The sequence below is a fragment of the Mesoplodon densirostris genome, chromosome 7, assembly GCF_025265405.1.
Source record: "Mesoplodon densirostris isolate mMesDen1 chromosome 7, mMesDen1 primary haplotype, whole genome shotgun sequence".
NCBI lineage: Eukaryota > Metazoa > Chordata > Mammalia > Artiodactyla > Ziphiidae > Mesoplodon > Mesoplodon densirostris.
In genome coordinates this window covers 114,093,072-114,108,142 of record NC_082667.1, presented here as the reverse complement: position 1 = coordinate 114,108,142, position 15,071 = coordinate 114,093,072, and the positions used below count along the sequence as shown (strand labels likewise).

At 40.4% G+C, this 15,071-nt stretch overlaps 1 protein-coding gene across 1 annotated transcript; it reads right to left on the bottom strand.

Annotated features, from left to right (window-relative positions):
- Positions 1 to 3,921: 3,921 nt before the first annotated feature.
- On the bottom strand, positions 3,922 to 15,007 carry SC5D (sterol-C5-desaturase). The gene is made up of 5 exons (XM_060104175.1): positions 14,918 to 15,007; positions 8,649 to 8,866; positions 7,376 to 7,508; positions 5,839 to 5,939; positions 3,922 to 5,477 (listed from the first exon to the last, which is right to left on the bottom strand). Exons 2-5 carry the CDS (start codon positions 8,856 to 8,858, stop codon positions 5,022 to 5,024), a joined length of 900 nt encoding a protein of 299 aa, XP_059960158.1. The 5' UTR covers positions 8,859 to 8,866; positions 14,918 to 15,007; the 3' UTR covers positions 3,922 to 5,021.
- Positions 15,008 to 15,071: the final 64 nt, after the last annotated feature.

The following is a 15,071-nucleotide window of genomic DNA, read 5'->3' as shown; positions in this document are numbered from 1 at the left end:
GCATGTTTCTCCTTGGATTTATGCTGTATGGAACTCTCTGTGCTTCCTGGACTTGATTGACTATTTCCTTTCCCATGTCAGGGAAGTTTTCAACTATAGTCTCTCCAAATATTTTCTCAGTCCCTTTCTTTTTCTCTTCTTCTCCCAGGACCCCTATAATTCAAATGTTGGTGCGTTTAACATTGTTCCAGAGGTCTCTGAGACTGTCCTCAGTTCTTTTCATTCTTTTTTCTTTATTCTGCTGTGCAGCCGTTATTTCCACTATTATATCTTTCAGGTCACTTATCCGTTCTTCTGCCTCAGTTATTCTGCTATTGATTCCTTCTAGAAAATTTTTAATTTCATTTACTGTGTTGTTCATCATTGTTTGTTTGCTCTTTAGTTCTTCTAGGTCCTTGTTAAATGTTTCTTGTGTTTTCTGTATTCTATTTCCAAGATTTTGGATCATCTTTACTAACATTATTCTGAATTCTTTTTCAGGTAGACTGCCTATTACCTCTTCATTTGTTTGGTATGGTGGGTTTTTACCTTGCTCATTCATCTACTGCATATTTCTCTGTCTTCTCATTTTGTTTAACTTACTGTGTTTGGGGTCTCCTTTTTGGAGGCTGCAAGTTCGTAGTTCCCATTGTTTTTGGTGTCTGCCCCCAGTGGTTGAGGCTGGTTCAGTGGCTTGTGTAGTCTTCCTTGTGGAGGGTACTGGTGCTTGTGTTCTGCTAGGTGGGACTGGATCTTGTCTTTCTGGTTGGCAGGGCCATGTCTGGTGGTGTGTTTTGGGGTGTTTGTGAACTTAGTATGATTTTAGGCAGCCTCTCTGCTAATGGGTGTGGTTGTGTTCCTGTCTTGCTAGCTGTTTGGCATGGGGCATCCAGCACTGGAGCCTGCTGGCCGTCGGGTGGAGCTGAGTCTTAGTTTTGAGACGGAGATCTCTGGGAGAGCTCTTGTTGATTGATATTACGTGGGCTGGGGGGTCTCTGGTGGTCCAATGTCCTGGACTTGGCTCTCCCACCTTGGAAGCTCAGGCCTGACACCAGGCCAGAGCACCAAGACCCTGTCAGCCACACAGCTAAGAAGAAAAGGAAGAAAAATAATAATAAAATAAAGTAAATAAAATAGAATAATTTTTTAAATTTAAGAAAAAAAGAGAGCAGCCAAACCGATAAAGAAATCCACCAATGCTAACAAGCATTAAAAACTAAGATAAACATAAAAATCAGAAACAAATTAGTTGCAGACAGCAAACCCCAAGTCTACAGTTGCTCCCAAAATCCACTGCCTCAAATTTGGGAACATTCGTCGTCTATTCAGGTATTCCACAGATGCAGGGTTTATCTAGTTGATTGTGGGGATGTAATCCGCTGCTCCTGAGGCTGCTGGGAGAAATTTCTTTCTCTTCTTTGTTCACACAGCTCCTGGGGTTTAGCTTTTGTTTTGGCCCCACCTCTGCATGTAGGTCACCCTCAGGCATCTGTTCCCTGCCCAGACAGGAGGGGGTTAAAGCAGTGGCTGATCAGGGGGCTCTTGCTCTCTCAGGCCAGAGAGAGGGAGGGGTACGGTAGTCATAATTGGAATGCAGCACAAGCCTGCGGTGGCAGGGGCCAGCGTGATTGTGCAACAGCCTGAGGCGCGCCATGTATTCTCCTGGGGAAGTTGTCCCTGGATCTTGGGACCCTGGCAGTGGCATGCTTCACAGGCTCCTGGGGGTGTGTGTGCATGTGTGTGTGTGTGTGTAGTGACCTGTACTTGCACACAGGATTCTTTGTGGCAGCGGCAGCAGCGTTAGTGGTTCATGCCTGTCTCTGGGGCCTGAGCTGATAGCCATGGCTCACACCCCTCTGGAGCTTGCTTAGGCAGTGCTCTGCCTTCTGTGGGCACACAGTGCAGGAACCCCCTCTCCTCACGCACCCCAAAACGATGTTCTCTTTCTTCTTCAGCAGGTCCAGACTGTTTCCCAGACTCCCTCCCGGGTAGCTGTGGTACACTAGCCCCCTTCAGGATGTCTTCACACAGCCAACCCCAGTCCTCTTCCTGGGATCTGACCTCCAAAGCCTGAGCCTCAGCTCCCAGCCCCCACCTGCCCCGGTGGGTGAGCAAACCTCTCGGGCTGGTGAGTGCTGGTCGGCACTGATCCTCTGTGCAGGGATCTCTCCGCTTTGCCCCCTGCAGCCCTGCTGCTGCACTCTCCTCTGTGGCTCTGAAGCTTCCCCCCTTTGCCTCCCCCCATCTCCGCCAGTGAAGGGGCTTCCTAGTGTGTGGAAACTTTTCCTCCTTCACAGCTCCCTCCCAGAGGTGCAGGTCCCATCCCTATTCTTTTGTCTCTGTTTTTTTTTCTTTTGCCCTACCCAGGTACGTGGGGGGTTTCTTGCCTTTTGGGAAGTCTGAGGTCTTCTGCCAGCGTTCAGCAGGTATTCTGTAGGAGTTGTTCCACATGTAGATGTAGTTTGGATGTATTTGTGGGGAGGAAGATGATCTCCACATCTTACTCCTCCGCCATCTTGAAGGTCTCCCCAAGTCTTTGGGTTTTTCAAATGTGCTCTGTACTGCCTCCATCCATTTCCCAATTCCTACCATAACAGTGTAAAATGTAATCTTGATTTTCTCTTTTTGTAACTATAGAAGGTCTGAACGTCGAGGGGGAAAGTCTTTCACTTGATATTACCGTGGGAAGGAATTTAGGTCCTCACTTCCATAAACGCTGTGAATTCCTCTAATGGAGAACAGGACGATGTGGTGGTACCAAAAAAATGGTCAGACTACTTAACATAATATTGCTTAATAAGATTAGAACTTAAAAAAGGAGGGAGGACAGAGACTAGTTTGATTACTACTAAGACCTTTGAGGAAGCTTCCCTCACCCCATAAATTATATCCTTTCTTTTCTATTAGCTACACAGTATTAGGAATCTAAGGAAACCGACACTCATAATTGAAGTTATGGAATTAAGAGCACTAAGACATCCAGTGCATGCATAACTTGAAATACTTTTGAGCTCATTCGTCCCTTCAATACCTACCTTTACTGGGACCCTCAAAAAGAGGGAAATAAATTATACGGTAATGGCAAAATGGCTAGCTGGTCAAGCAATTGGTTACCCTGTCTTCCCAGGGACGTAGTTGGACACATTTCCCAGAATCTCTTCCAGTTAGATAGGCCATACAACTAAGTTTTGTCCAAAGAAACATGGGCAAGGGATATGTACAACTATCCTGGCCTGACCCATACAAATTTTCCACATGCACTTTCCCCTCTTCCCCTACAGGCTCCTTCAACAGAGAAGACGCTGTAAACTGGGAGAACGGCAGAGCTCTCAGGTGGAAGGAGCCTGGGTCTCAGATGACTGTGGAAAACTGTCCACTGACCTGAAACATCCACACTGGACTTTACATGAGAGAGAAATAACCTTGAAAAGTTACACAACTGGGTCCCATTGTCCTTATGTCAAGGACTTTCAACAATGCCTGATCCAGAGTAAAAGCTCAATAAATATTAGCTTTCATTTTTATGAGAAACAAAGTTTACTTCTTCTTAATTTCCTTCTTTCTCTTGGGCAGAGTGGAGCACAGGAACCACGGGGATTAGTCAAAAGCACTTAGCTGCACTGAACCAGTTACAAAATACTAACTGGTATACTGGTATGTTTAAGTAAAGCAACACTGTAACAGGAACTCAAACAGAAACAACATTTTCTTCTGGATTCCAAGCATTAACTTTTATGACTGGTCTCTTGCTAAAACACTCAAATCTAACAAAAGATGTGAAATATAAAAAGACAGTGATACTCCCTCCTCTCTTTCTCCCCTTGATATCAAACATTTGGAGATATTCTAAAAGTTCTGACAACCACATCATTTCTGTGGTTTCAGATTGACATAAAATTTGTAAAGAATACTTTGTGCTGTTACATTACTTAACTGATACACTTTAATAATAGTCATAATCAACTTTTATTGATTTTACATAAACAGCTTAGAGATGCCTTTGGAAACCATGTTTTCCCAACATATTTATGTTACAACACATGACATTTCTTTATGAAAGTATTTGTTAAATATTTTTGCAGAGGGAGTGGGGAAAAATGAAGAAAGAGGAGGGGAAATAAGATTTCAAAACTAATCTTCAGTGATAGGCCTAAATATTTGGCAATTATTTCCTTTTATAGAAAATCACAGGATTGTAACTTTGAAACATACCAAAAGTGCAGTGCATCAATTTAATTAAAAAAACCAGAGGTGTCTAATATATTATTTGGGCATAAAATTTCCCTTTCTAAATATAATCAGGGTCATATAATTTTACACTTATTAAATAATGGTTGAAAACAATAACCATCAAAATCTTTAAATAATCCCAGATCTGGATTAAATCATGGTAGTATTAATATTTTCTAAAATTCCAATTTATTTGTTCATCAGTAAAATGTAACAGTTGACAATGTCTCCAGAAAATAAGTTTTCTATGTGTAGGAAGACAATAATCTTATAACACCTGCTATTAATCAGGTCACTGAGCTACTAATACATTATATCACGATATTTTTCCACACTGATTTTTCTACTTCAACAAAGTACAAGTAGTTGTTATCATACCAATTCTGAGTACTTAATCATTCCTGAAACAAGAAATCATCTTCATATTAGTACTTCTTTTGTTATGGTGTTTAGTTTTGATATCACTAAGCACAATGAATTTTACTTAATGAATATGGATGAATTAAGGCAAAAGGACATAACCTAGTCCCCTCAATAATTTATCCTCTACCTTTTAAAAAACTTTGTTGAGGCTATACAAATTACAGATCTACTGGCTGGAAAGACACAACTTCTCCCTTAGACCAACATTCAGTATTTTGAGCACGAGGTTAAAGTCATGGCGTTCACGGCATGTTCCCTTGTTCTACCATTATGGTCGTTCCTCACCTGTACCCACAATACTGATTTTCAAATGATACTGTTCACTCGCTATGCGTCCTGGCTGTAGATTATTTTCCTTGATTAAAAATATTTAATAATTGGGCAATAATCTATTCAGTCTTTGTAAACTCTCCATTGAATAATTTTTCATTTTTACAACCACTTACTGCATGGCTGTTGCGCTTTTCTTCTGTCATCTTCTTCACATAATTAAGTGGTCCGTTCCCTTCAAAGGAGGAGGGATTTTTGAATGAGCCTCCAATTCTATCCCACAATGTGAAATACTGTCCATAGTTATAGTCAAAGAGCATGTGGTGGTCTGTATGATGAGCTGAGCCATTAATAAATGGCCTGAAGATATGGGGAACACGAAAATCACCATCATGAATAGAAATTGTCCAGATATTGACCAAGACATACAAACCTAAATAAACTACCTTGTGTAATGGGAAGACAAATGGGTATATGTGGTAAGGTAGACTCTGAAGGAAGCCATCCAGAGGATGAAAAGCATGACTTGCAAATGGAGTTGGAATCTTCCAGATATGATGAGGTTTGTGTAAGTGCTACAGAAGAAAAGAAGACCACATTAATGCCACAGACTTCACCCAGTGCAACAACTGACTTAGCTTTTCATACTCATGGTGTGAGAAATGACCTAACTAAAAAAATCCCTTTGAATTTAGCAAATTACTTTATAAAATTCCCTCCCCTTCTTTACCCCAAGACAGTAAGATTTTAACACAGCCCCTCCAGACCCGTAAAGAAGGATACAAACAAAATGTACCTTGTACCTGTCATGACTAAGGCTACTTAGGTATTTAATAAGTTAGAGGAAATTCTTGAAAATAGAGACAGGATTTATAATTATACATTGCTGAAATGTGTATTTTCTCTCTTCTCCTACAAATGACTCTACCTTATTACCTTATATACAAGTCTATGATGAAGGCCTCTGTGAATCCAGTAGATCAGCATGTCAGTGAAAAAGAGAAAGGACAGTACACTAGCAATGAATCGAAACCAGCCTACAAGAGACAACAGGATACGGCAGAATCAAGATTCAGCTCCCAGGATCAGTTGGTTAATTCAGTACATCACAACCTCCATCTCCCTTGACTCTCTGGGATCTGCTCATTTCCCTCTCATAAAAACTTGAAGTGTCCCACCTACAATATTTCTTCATTAAACTATGAGGATATTTATGAAACAGAAAGAGTAAACCCCTATGGCATCTTTATCATTTAAATGCTGGAGAATAATGCTATTTATTTTTTCTTCATACTAATCATCATAAAACATATCTTTACATATTAACTCCCCTTATTAGAATTTTATTTTCCCTTGAAATACTGTAAGCCTAGCATTTACTCCATAACCCAACCCCTTCTGATCTTTCCAACCTCATATGCTCGTGTACTAACCAGGCTGGTTCACTCAATATCCTCCCAACACCTTCAAAGTCTTACCTCTATACTTTTATTCAAACTATCTAGAATGCCCTCTCTCCTTTTATTTTTATTCGTATTTTGATCCATTTTCCAAGGTCGAGCCAATTCAGCACACTGGTGTGTAATTTTTGTTCCCTCCTTTAAATAACTAACCTCTTACTTAGAGAGCAGGGGTGGTGACACCAGCAAGCTTGGATTCCAGTCCCAGATCCACCACTTATTTGTTAAGTGAGCTTGGCAAGTTACTGAAATTCTCTGTACACTTAATTTACTCACCTATAAAAGGAGCATCGTTAATAGTGCCTACCTCATAGAATTAATAGAATAAAATGGATTGGTAACATGTGAAAAGCTTAGAACTGAAGCTGGTACGTATCAACAATAAATGTTAACTATGATTCTTACTTTCTAATACTAGATACTAGAAATGTATCTTGATGAAATAATTCCAGAATTTCACAAAATTTTAGTTTAGTCACTGTAGTACTGTTTATAATAGAAAACCAAGAACAATCTAAAGGTCTAAAAATTATGGATCATTTAAATAAACTATAGATATCTATACAATGCAATACTATAAATATATACTGTATAATGTCAATATTTATTGACATGAAAATATGGGCATAAACACTGCTAAGAGAAAAAAATCAGAGTTCAAACCAGTATGCATAGTAAGGGTTTCAATTTTGTAACATAAATAACGAAGTATTACAGGCATAGAAAAGAGAAAGAATATACATCAAAAGAGTTACAGTTTCCAGGTAGCAGAATGATGGATTTTTTAAAAAAATCGGTGTTTTCTGATTTTTTATAAATATCATGTACTACTTGAGCTTTTTTTCCAGATGTTTGAATTCAATAAAGATAATAGGAAACAAATTCAAGGCTGTAGCTCTGATCATGCCAATCTTTCCCTGGGCACAATTTCATCTACAACAAAGACTTTAAAGAAGCAGATTTGGTTCTTTAGAGAAACCCATCTGTTCCCAACATTTACACTATACACTCACCGTATGGAAACTCCTCTATGCTGTCATATAGTTTGCTGTAACCTCTCACCTCTAGCAGGAACACTGAGACCGTGGGGATGCTTATCCATGGCATTGACTGGACAGAATGCATAATCTCTCGATAGACTTGGTTCTGAAAATGAAGTTTCCAATACTTACAAACCATAAAATCTATGGTAAAGAAAACTAGCATAAAATTGTTCTGGATTGGATTTTTAAAATCTCTTTTATATGAAGGAGCTCACCTCCAAATTGTTTCTACTGAAGTGTTACTAAGTGGGCGTGGGTGTGTAAGAAAAACATTTCTTTTGTATGAAGGAAATGCAACAAATATTTTAAATTCTGCAACATTTTTTCCTTCCCACAAAATCTCTATTCCAAAGTTCTATTTACAGAATAATCATTTCTTTCATAGTTAACTTTCATACCTAACCCTCTCTATTTTTTTTCAGTCCTTGTAGTGACTGACAAATACAAATCACTGAAATAGAAAAGTGATTGTAAACAAGTCTGAATCTACTGAGTTTGGATTATCTGGTCAAAAAATATATACATAGTAAAAGCATATTTCAGTTTGTGTAAGTCAAATATCAAAACAATTACACAAATGTATACATTTATTTATTCATCACTATCAGCAAAGAAATTCTTGTCTATGTATCTAGCAAGACCAGGCTTACAGTTAAAAAAAAAAAAAAAAAAAAAAAGTAGGGGCTTCCCTGGTGGCACAGTGGTTAAGAATCTGCCTGCCAATTCACAGGACACAAGTTCGAGCCCTGGTCCGGGAAGATCCCACGTGCCGCGGAGCAACTAAGGCCATGCGCCACAACTACTGAGCCTGTGCTCTAGAGCCCGCGAGCCACAACTACTGAGCCCGTGTGCCACAACTACCAAAGCCCACGCACCTAGAGCCCATGCTCCGCAACAAGAGAAGCCACCACAATGAGAAGCCAGCGCACCGCAACTAACAGTAGCCCCCGCTCACCGCAACTAGAGAAAGCCCATGCACAGCAACAAAGACCCGATGCAGCCAAAAATAAATAAATTTTTTAAAAAACACCCCCAAAAAAACTTTTAAAAAAATTACAACTTACTTATCTGTTTAAATTAAAGAAAAGAGAGAAGGGATTAGCCTTTCCAAAAATATCTAACCCATTTGGGGCTGTTTTCAGAAACTCTAAAAAGATTAAAACCAGTTTAATCTGAAAATCTCACAAATACATATTGTTATTTTTACTGTAATAATTAAAAAATAGGTAAGAAAATCACTTACCTTTAAAAATTGTGGGTGTTTCATTAATGAATGATCATAGACAAAATAATAACTCAGCGTTGCGAATAAGAAATAAAGGATATAAGCACCGAGATTTGTTATAATCAGGAGACTGACAGCTTGTCGGAAGATGCTGTCCTCTGGCCATGTGGCTGGATATACGTATGGCGTAAAAAAATAATAATCTGCAGCACTGAGTACAAGATCCATCTTAGCCCCTAAAGGATAAACAGGTACAACAATTATTTACCCATGTTGACACTTCTCAAAGCAAAAAATTTTCAGGAAAACTATATATGAAGTTCCTGCCTTCATAAGTATATGCAGTACAAGTCTGCTGCTACCAGAATTCACTAAATGGCACCTCTAGAGCCAGAAGGATCTTCAATGTCATCTCTAGTTCAGTCTCTTGATATAATACATAGTGACACTGAAGTTCAGTTAGAGAAACTGAGGCCCATGAAGTTTCTTCTCCAAGGTCAAGCTGAAAGGTGGCATAAGTCCAGATCTAATTGCACCTTAGTGTTCTCTTCCACTATGTCCTATTGCCATAGGACATAGCAAGAGTAAACATGGCAAACAGTAAAGATGTGGAACACAGGTCACTAGGTACTCAGGCAAATGGTTTACTCCTTCAGCTGCAAGTTTCAGCAGCATCTTTCTCCTAAAAGGACTCATATTTCAGAGATTTTTGCTTCAATGCTGAGACTTAAGATGAATTCCCTAAAAGGTATCTATTCTGTGACTGTAACCAAAGAAGTCAGGGACTATCTATTCTCGTGACTAACCCTAACTCTCATTGACAGAACAAAGGGAGATGTATTCTTGGCAGTGACAACTAGAATACATTTATTCCTCACCTCCCCCTCCTCCTCACCACAGTCAGGGGCTGGCAAACTGTGGCCCATGGGCCAGACCCAGGGCCTGTTTCTGTAAAGAAGCTTTGTTGGAACACAGCTATGTCCAGATGTGTCTATGCTGTCTATGGCTGCTTCTCTGTACTACAAAGTCAAGGCTGAGTCACAGCAATAGACAGCATGGCTCACAAAGCCTAAAACATTTATTATCTAGCCCTTTAAAAGGAAAGTTTGCCAACTCCTGTTCCAGATGCTTAAACTTTGAAAAACTTTAGTCGATTCTATATTCATGATCCTGAATCTAGTTCAACAACTTCATGGTCAGCTTCTGTGAGCTGACCACTGACTCTATCATTTATGATCTACTTTCTCCTTCTTCACTGCACTGTTTGTAGTGGGAAATGTGTCCTGTATTCCAAACACCTCTCATCTATAATTAAAACTTTTGAACAACAACAACAATAACAAAAAACCAGTCTGAAAATTGCCACTGGGTTTTTAGTCTCTTAAAATCAAATTCTAGAAGCTCTTTATTTATTAGGGTGTTTAGCCCCTTGTTTGTGCTATGAGTTGCAAGCATTTTTTCTCACATTGACATGGAAAGAAATTTTTAATCAACTAATACAGATATTGACATACATCCTTCATCATATATTGCTAATTCACTCAAACAACAATTAAGTATCAAGCACCGCACTAGGTGATGAGAATACAAAGATTAAAAAGATATAGTCTAAATCCACCTTCAAGGTTAGGCAACTACAGAAATGAATAGTTACATCAATATGACAAGTGCTGTAATAAAGGTATATATATGCAAATTGTGTGAAATCAGAAAAGACAACACAACTACCTCAGCTTACAACAGAAGGCTGTATAGTGAAGAATTTTGATTTGGGCTTTGAAGGACATTACCAGAAAAAAAAAAAAAAAGGTTAGGAATAGCTATTTCAAGTAGAAATAACAACTGCAAAGGCATGGAAAGGTCATGGTCCATTCACGGTTCAAGGGATGTGACCCATTAGGAATATACCATACTGATGAGAAGCAGGGAGACTAGGTTGCTCCTGAGGTAGACTAACCTTGAGAAGATGACCGCCTGACCTCAGGCAATAGCTGTGAGAATAGACACATTCATCAGAGACTTAGCAAGTAAGATAACCCATGGGACTTGATAACTGATTAGATACTGGAGTGTGAAAGAAGAAAAAATCTAGTGGGAATTTGGCACTAGCAGATGCAAACTATTATATATAGAATGGATAAACAACAAGCTCCTACTGTATAGCACAGGGAACTATATTCAATATCCTGTAATAAACCATAATGGAAAAGAATATGAAAAAGAATATACATATGTATAACTAAATCACTTTGCTATACACCAGAAACTAACAAAACATTGTAAATCAACTATACTTCAATTTAAAAAAAAAAAATAAAGAATCTATGTTGATTGTGAGATTTTACCTTGCCTGAATGGATGGTGATGCTATGATAATCAAAATAGGGAATACTGTGGAGCTAGCAGACTTGGGTGCAACAGGGACTTTGGGGATGCGAGGAATGATGGGTTCAGTTTGGGTCTTTTTAAAAATAATTTAATTAATTAATTAATTTTGGCTGAGTTGGGTCTTCGTTGCTGTGCGCAGGCTTTCTTCAGTTGCGGCGAGCGGGAGCTACCCTTCATTGTGGTGCACGGGCTTATCATTGAGGTGGCTTCTCCTGTTGTGGAGCAGGGGCTCCAGGTGCATGGGCTTCAACAGTTGTGGCACGTGGGCTCAGTAGTTGTGGTGCACAGGCTTAGCTGCTCCGCAGCCTGTGGGATCTTCCCTGACCAGGGCTCGAACCCGTGTCCCATGCATTGGCAGGCAGATTCTTAACCACTGTGCCACCAGAGAAGTCCCTAGTTTGGGTCTTAAGTCTAACTGCTGTGGCTCATCTGGGCTCCTAGGTGAAAGCAGCAGACTACATGCAAATATGAATCTGAAGTTCAAAAGGGAGCCTAGTAGTATCGCAACAGTTGAAGCCATAAAGGATGGAGCAGCAGGTCAAGTACATAAAGTAATACCAGAAACATAAACAATGAAGAAGAACCCAACAATTCAAAAGAATATTGCTATACCACTAAAGGTTGGTAAGAGTTGGTGAACTAGTCTTGCATGTTACCTATAGTGCCAACAGCCATAATTCCATATAGTATTTGGGACAGCACCGTGTAGCCAAAAATAACTCAAACATTAACCATGAATCTTCTTTATTCAACCTTTAATATCCGATGTAAGTGAAAACTTCAATAAGATCTCAGTCCTTAATTATAAAAAAAACTCTTTAATTTTGCTTTTAACTGAAGACCATGCGAGTTGTGTTGATTTGTATATGCCCTGTACATAACTGCTGTGACAGTAAACCAGCACGTAGAAGGGAGGAGGGAATGAACCTCCGTCCATCTGAAGGCAGCTGAGATACTGTGAGATGAAACCTGTTTTTAAGTGTTTTCAGATTTTGGTTTCAATTAATTCTATTTGTGGGATGCAGTAATTAGGTATTCACAAATATACTGCTGTAATTTCTGACATCTAACATAAAAAAAGTTTGAAATCACTAACAATTACGATCTCAAAACTGCAATTCTATTTTGAAGTTTATATTCAAACCCACATCTGTGAAATGGAGAAAGCATATCTACTTTATAGAATTGTTCTAAGATTTAGAGATGAAGTACATAGTGGTGTGGTACTATCTGACACGGGGAAGCTCATCAACAAATAGGAGCTATTATTACTACTATTACAGGAACCAAAGCTAGGCCAAAATCACTTTAACCTACAGTAGAAAAAGATGTCATTTGATGTTTTAAAGAAATAACTGTTCATTTCTAATATCAATATTTACTGTACATGAGGTACTGTAAATATTAACTCATTTAACCCTCTCAAGATATACCCTAAAAGTCAGGTGCTAGTATTATTCTTGTCTTATAAGAAAGCTGGACACAGAAAATTCCCAGAGTCATCAAGTAAACAAATGCTGGAGAAGGGATTCAGTCACTCCCTGGCTGGTTGCAAAATCCACAGACTTGAACCAAGTTCTACTGCTTCTTCATTAGTATCAATTCAGCTCCTTAAATTTTTAAATTCTCAGTGACTCTACAAGCTCACATACTTCTGCACAGAATTTTTTTTTTAATTTTTAATTTTTTGGCTGCGTTGGGTCTTCGTTGCTGTGCGTGGGCTTTCTCTAGTTGCGGTTAGCGGGGGCTACTCTTTGTTGCAGTGCTCGGGTTTTGTGTTGTGGTGGCTTCTCTTGTGGTTGTGGAGCACGGGCTGTAGGTGCATAGGCTTCAGTAGTTGCAGCATGTGGGCTTAGTAGTTGTGGCACGCAGGCCCTAGAGCGCGCAGGCTTCAGTAGTTGAGGTGCGTGGGCTCAGTAGTTGTGGCTCGTGGGCTCTAGAGCGCAGGCTCAGCAGTTGTGGCACATGGGCTTAGTTGCTCCACAGCATGTGGGATCTTCTGGGACCAGGGCTCGAACCTGTGTCCCCTGCATTGGCAGGCGGATTCTCAACCACTGCGCCACTAGGGAAGCCCATTTTGCACATAATTCTAAGGGGTTTATATCCACTAAAGTCAGGGGCTCTACAGACCCTAAGGTTAAGTACCCCTAACAAATAGAAACTTACTTTATTTTACTTTGGCTGAAACAAAGAAACCTTTTCTTAAAACAGTTATCAACAAAACACAATTAGGCTTAAAATAACTTGAGTCATTCTGCTGCAATAAAAACTTTTAGGGCTTCCCTGGTGGCGCAGTGGTTGAGAGTCCGCCTGCCGATGCAGGGGACACGGGTTCGTGCCCCAGTCCGGGAGGATCCCACATGCCGCGGAGCGGCTGGGCCCGTGAGCCATGGCCGCTGAGCCTGCGCGTCCGGAGCCTGTGCTCCGCAACGGGAGAGGCCACAACAGTGAGAGGCACGCGTACCGCAAAAAAAAAAAAAAAATTAAATTAAAAATTTTTTAAATTTTATTTACTTTTTATTGGAGTAGAGTTGATTTACAATGTTGTGTTACTTTCTGCTGTACAGCAAAGTGAATCAGTTATACATATACATATATCCTATATACGAAAGTATAGATAATATACTGTTAGTATAATAGCTAACGTTTATTGAAAACCAGGTATTACTTAAAAAGCACTTTTTATGTATCACCTCGCTTGATTCTCACAACTCTATGAGGTAGCTACTTCTATAACCCCCATTTTAAAGATAGGGAAAATGAAGGCAGGAATATTTAAATAAGTTGTTAACTAATGTAACAATAACAAATAACAAGTAACAGCTGGGATGTATATTCCAGAGCCTGTTCTCCTAGCTACTACATTGTAATATCTAGGTGTAGGCATGCAGATGGGGAATTCTGATTATCCCATGTTAATTATATTACATAATGAATGGGAAAGCACTCTGTAAATGAGCAAGGGTCATGTATTTATTTTTAGGTGCTTATCATTAGAAACTTAAAAAGAAAAAAAAATCAATGGTGATATAAAGACAGGTAACCTACAGGTCGTTATAAAGTTATTATCACCTACAGGTGATATAAAGACAGGTAGGTGGTTGGCTGCCACAAACTTTCCAGTTTGGAAACTATCTCCTATACCACCTCCAAATTTGCTCTGCTGTTACACAGGGATGCTAGCAGACATGATTCTTCCTATTAGGATGCTAAACTAATAGATTATTTCCCTTTCCTTCTTGTCTTCTCAAACCGTGGATTGTTGTCCCTCCATCCTAATTACACTGCAGTAACTGGGGCTTGCTTCAACCTAATTCCTTTGCTGCTTGAAAGAAAAAAAAAAAATCCCCCCAAAAACAGAGGGAAATCCGTCGCAAAATGCTTTATTAGTGTTCAGTGGACAAACTTGCCTTAGATAAGAGATCCCCCATTTCATTTTTTTCAGGCCCATCCACATGTCTGTTTCTTTCACCTCTCCCTGTGCCCTGACATACCCCCCACTCTGTCCGGGCAGAGGCCCCTAATCTGGAGGTCTCTGGCGGCAACCAGCCTCCCGCCAGCCCCGGCCAGCGCGCGTGCCCTGCGTCCCGCACGCTCCCCATCACAGCCGCCGCCTAGCCGATTGTTTTCAGGACACCCGGCTACCTGGCCGTCTCTGCTAACGGTCAGCGCAGGAGTCCTCAGGTCAAGTTTCGCAGACAGAACCCCAGAGTCTGCCTAGTGCCTTATACCCAGGAGGCAGTCAACGAACGCCTGCGGAAAGCTGAAGAAGGGGGCAGACGCACTCTCAACTTCCCCACCTGGGTCTTGCCTTAGTCTCTCCACCCCCTTTTCCTCCTCTTCTCTCGCTTCCACCTCAGGTGTATTCCCTCCTTTCCCCGCCCCGCTGTCATCCCTACCTAGAGAGGGTCCGCCGCCGGCTGCCAATTCGGTTCCTGCGGAGCCCCGGTTGCTCCAGCTACTATACAGCGTCTGTCAGCAAGCAGGCAAGCTCTGGAAGGGCGTAGCCTGACCCCACGCTCGGGGCGACCGGCGCCGCCAACCAATCAGAGG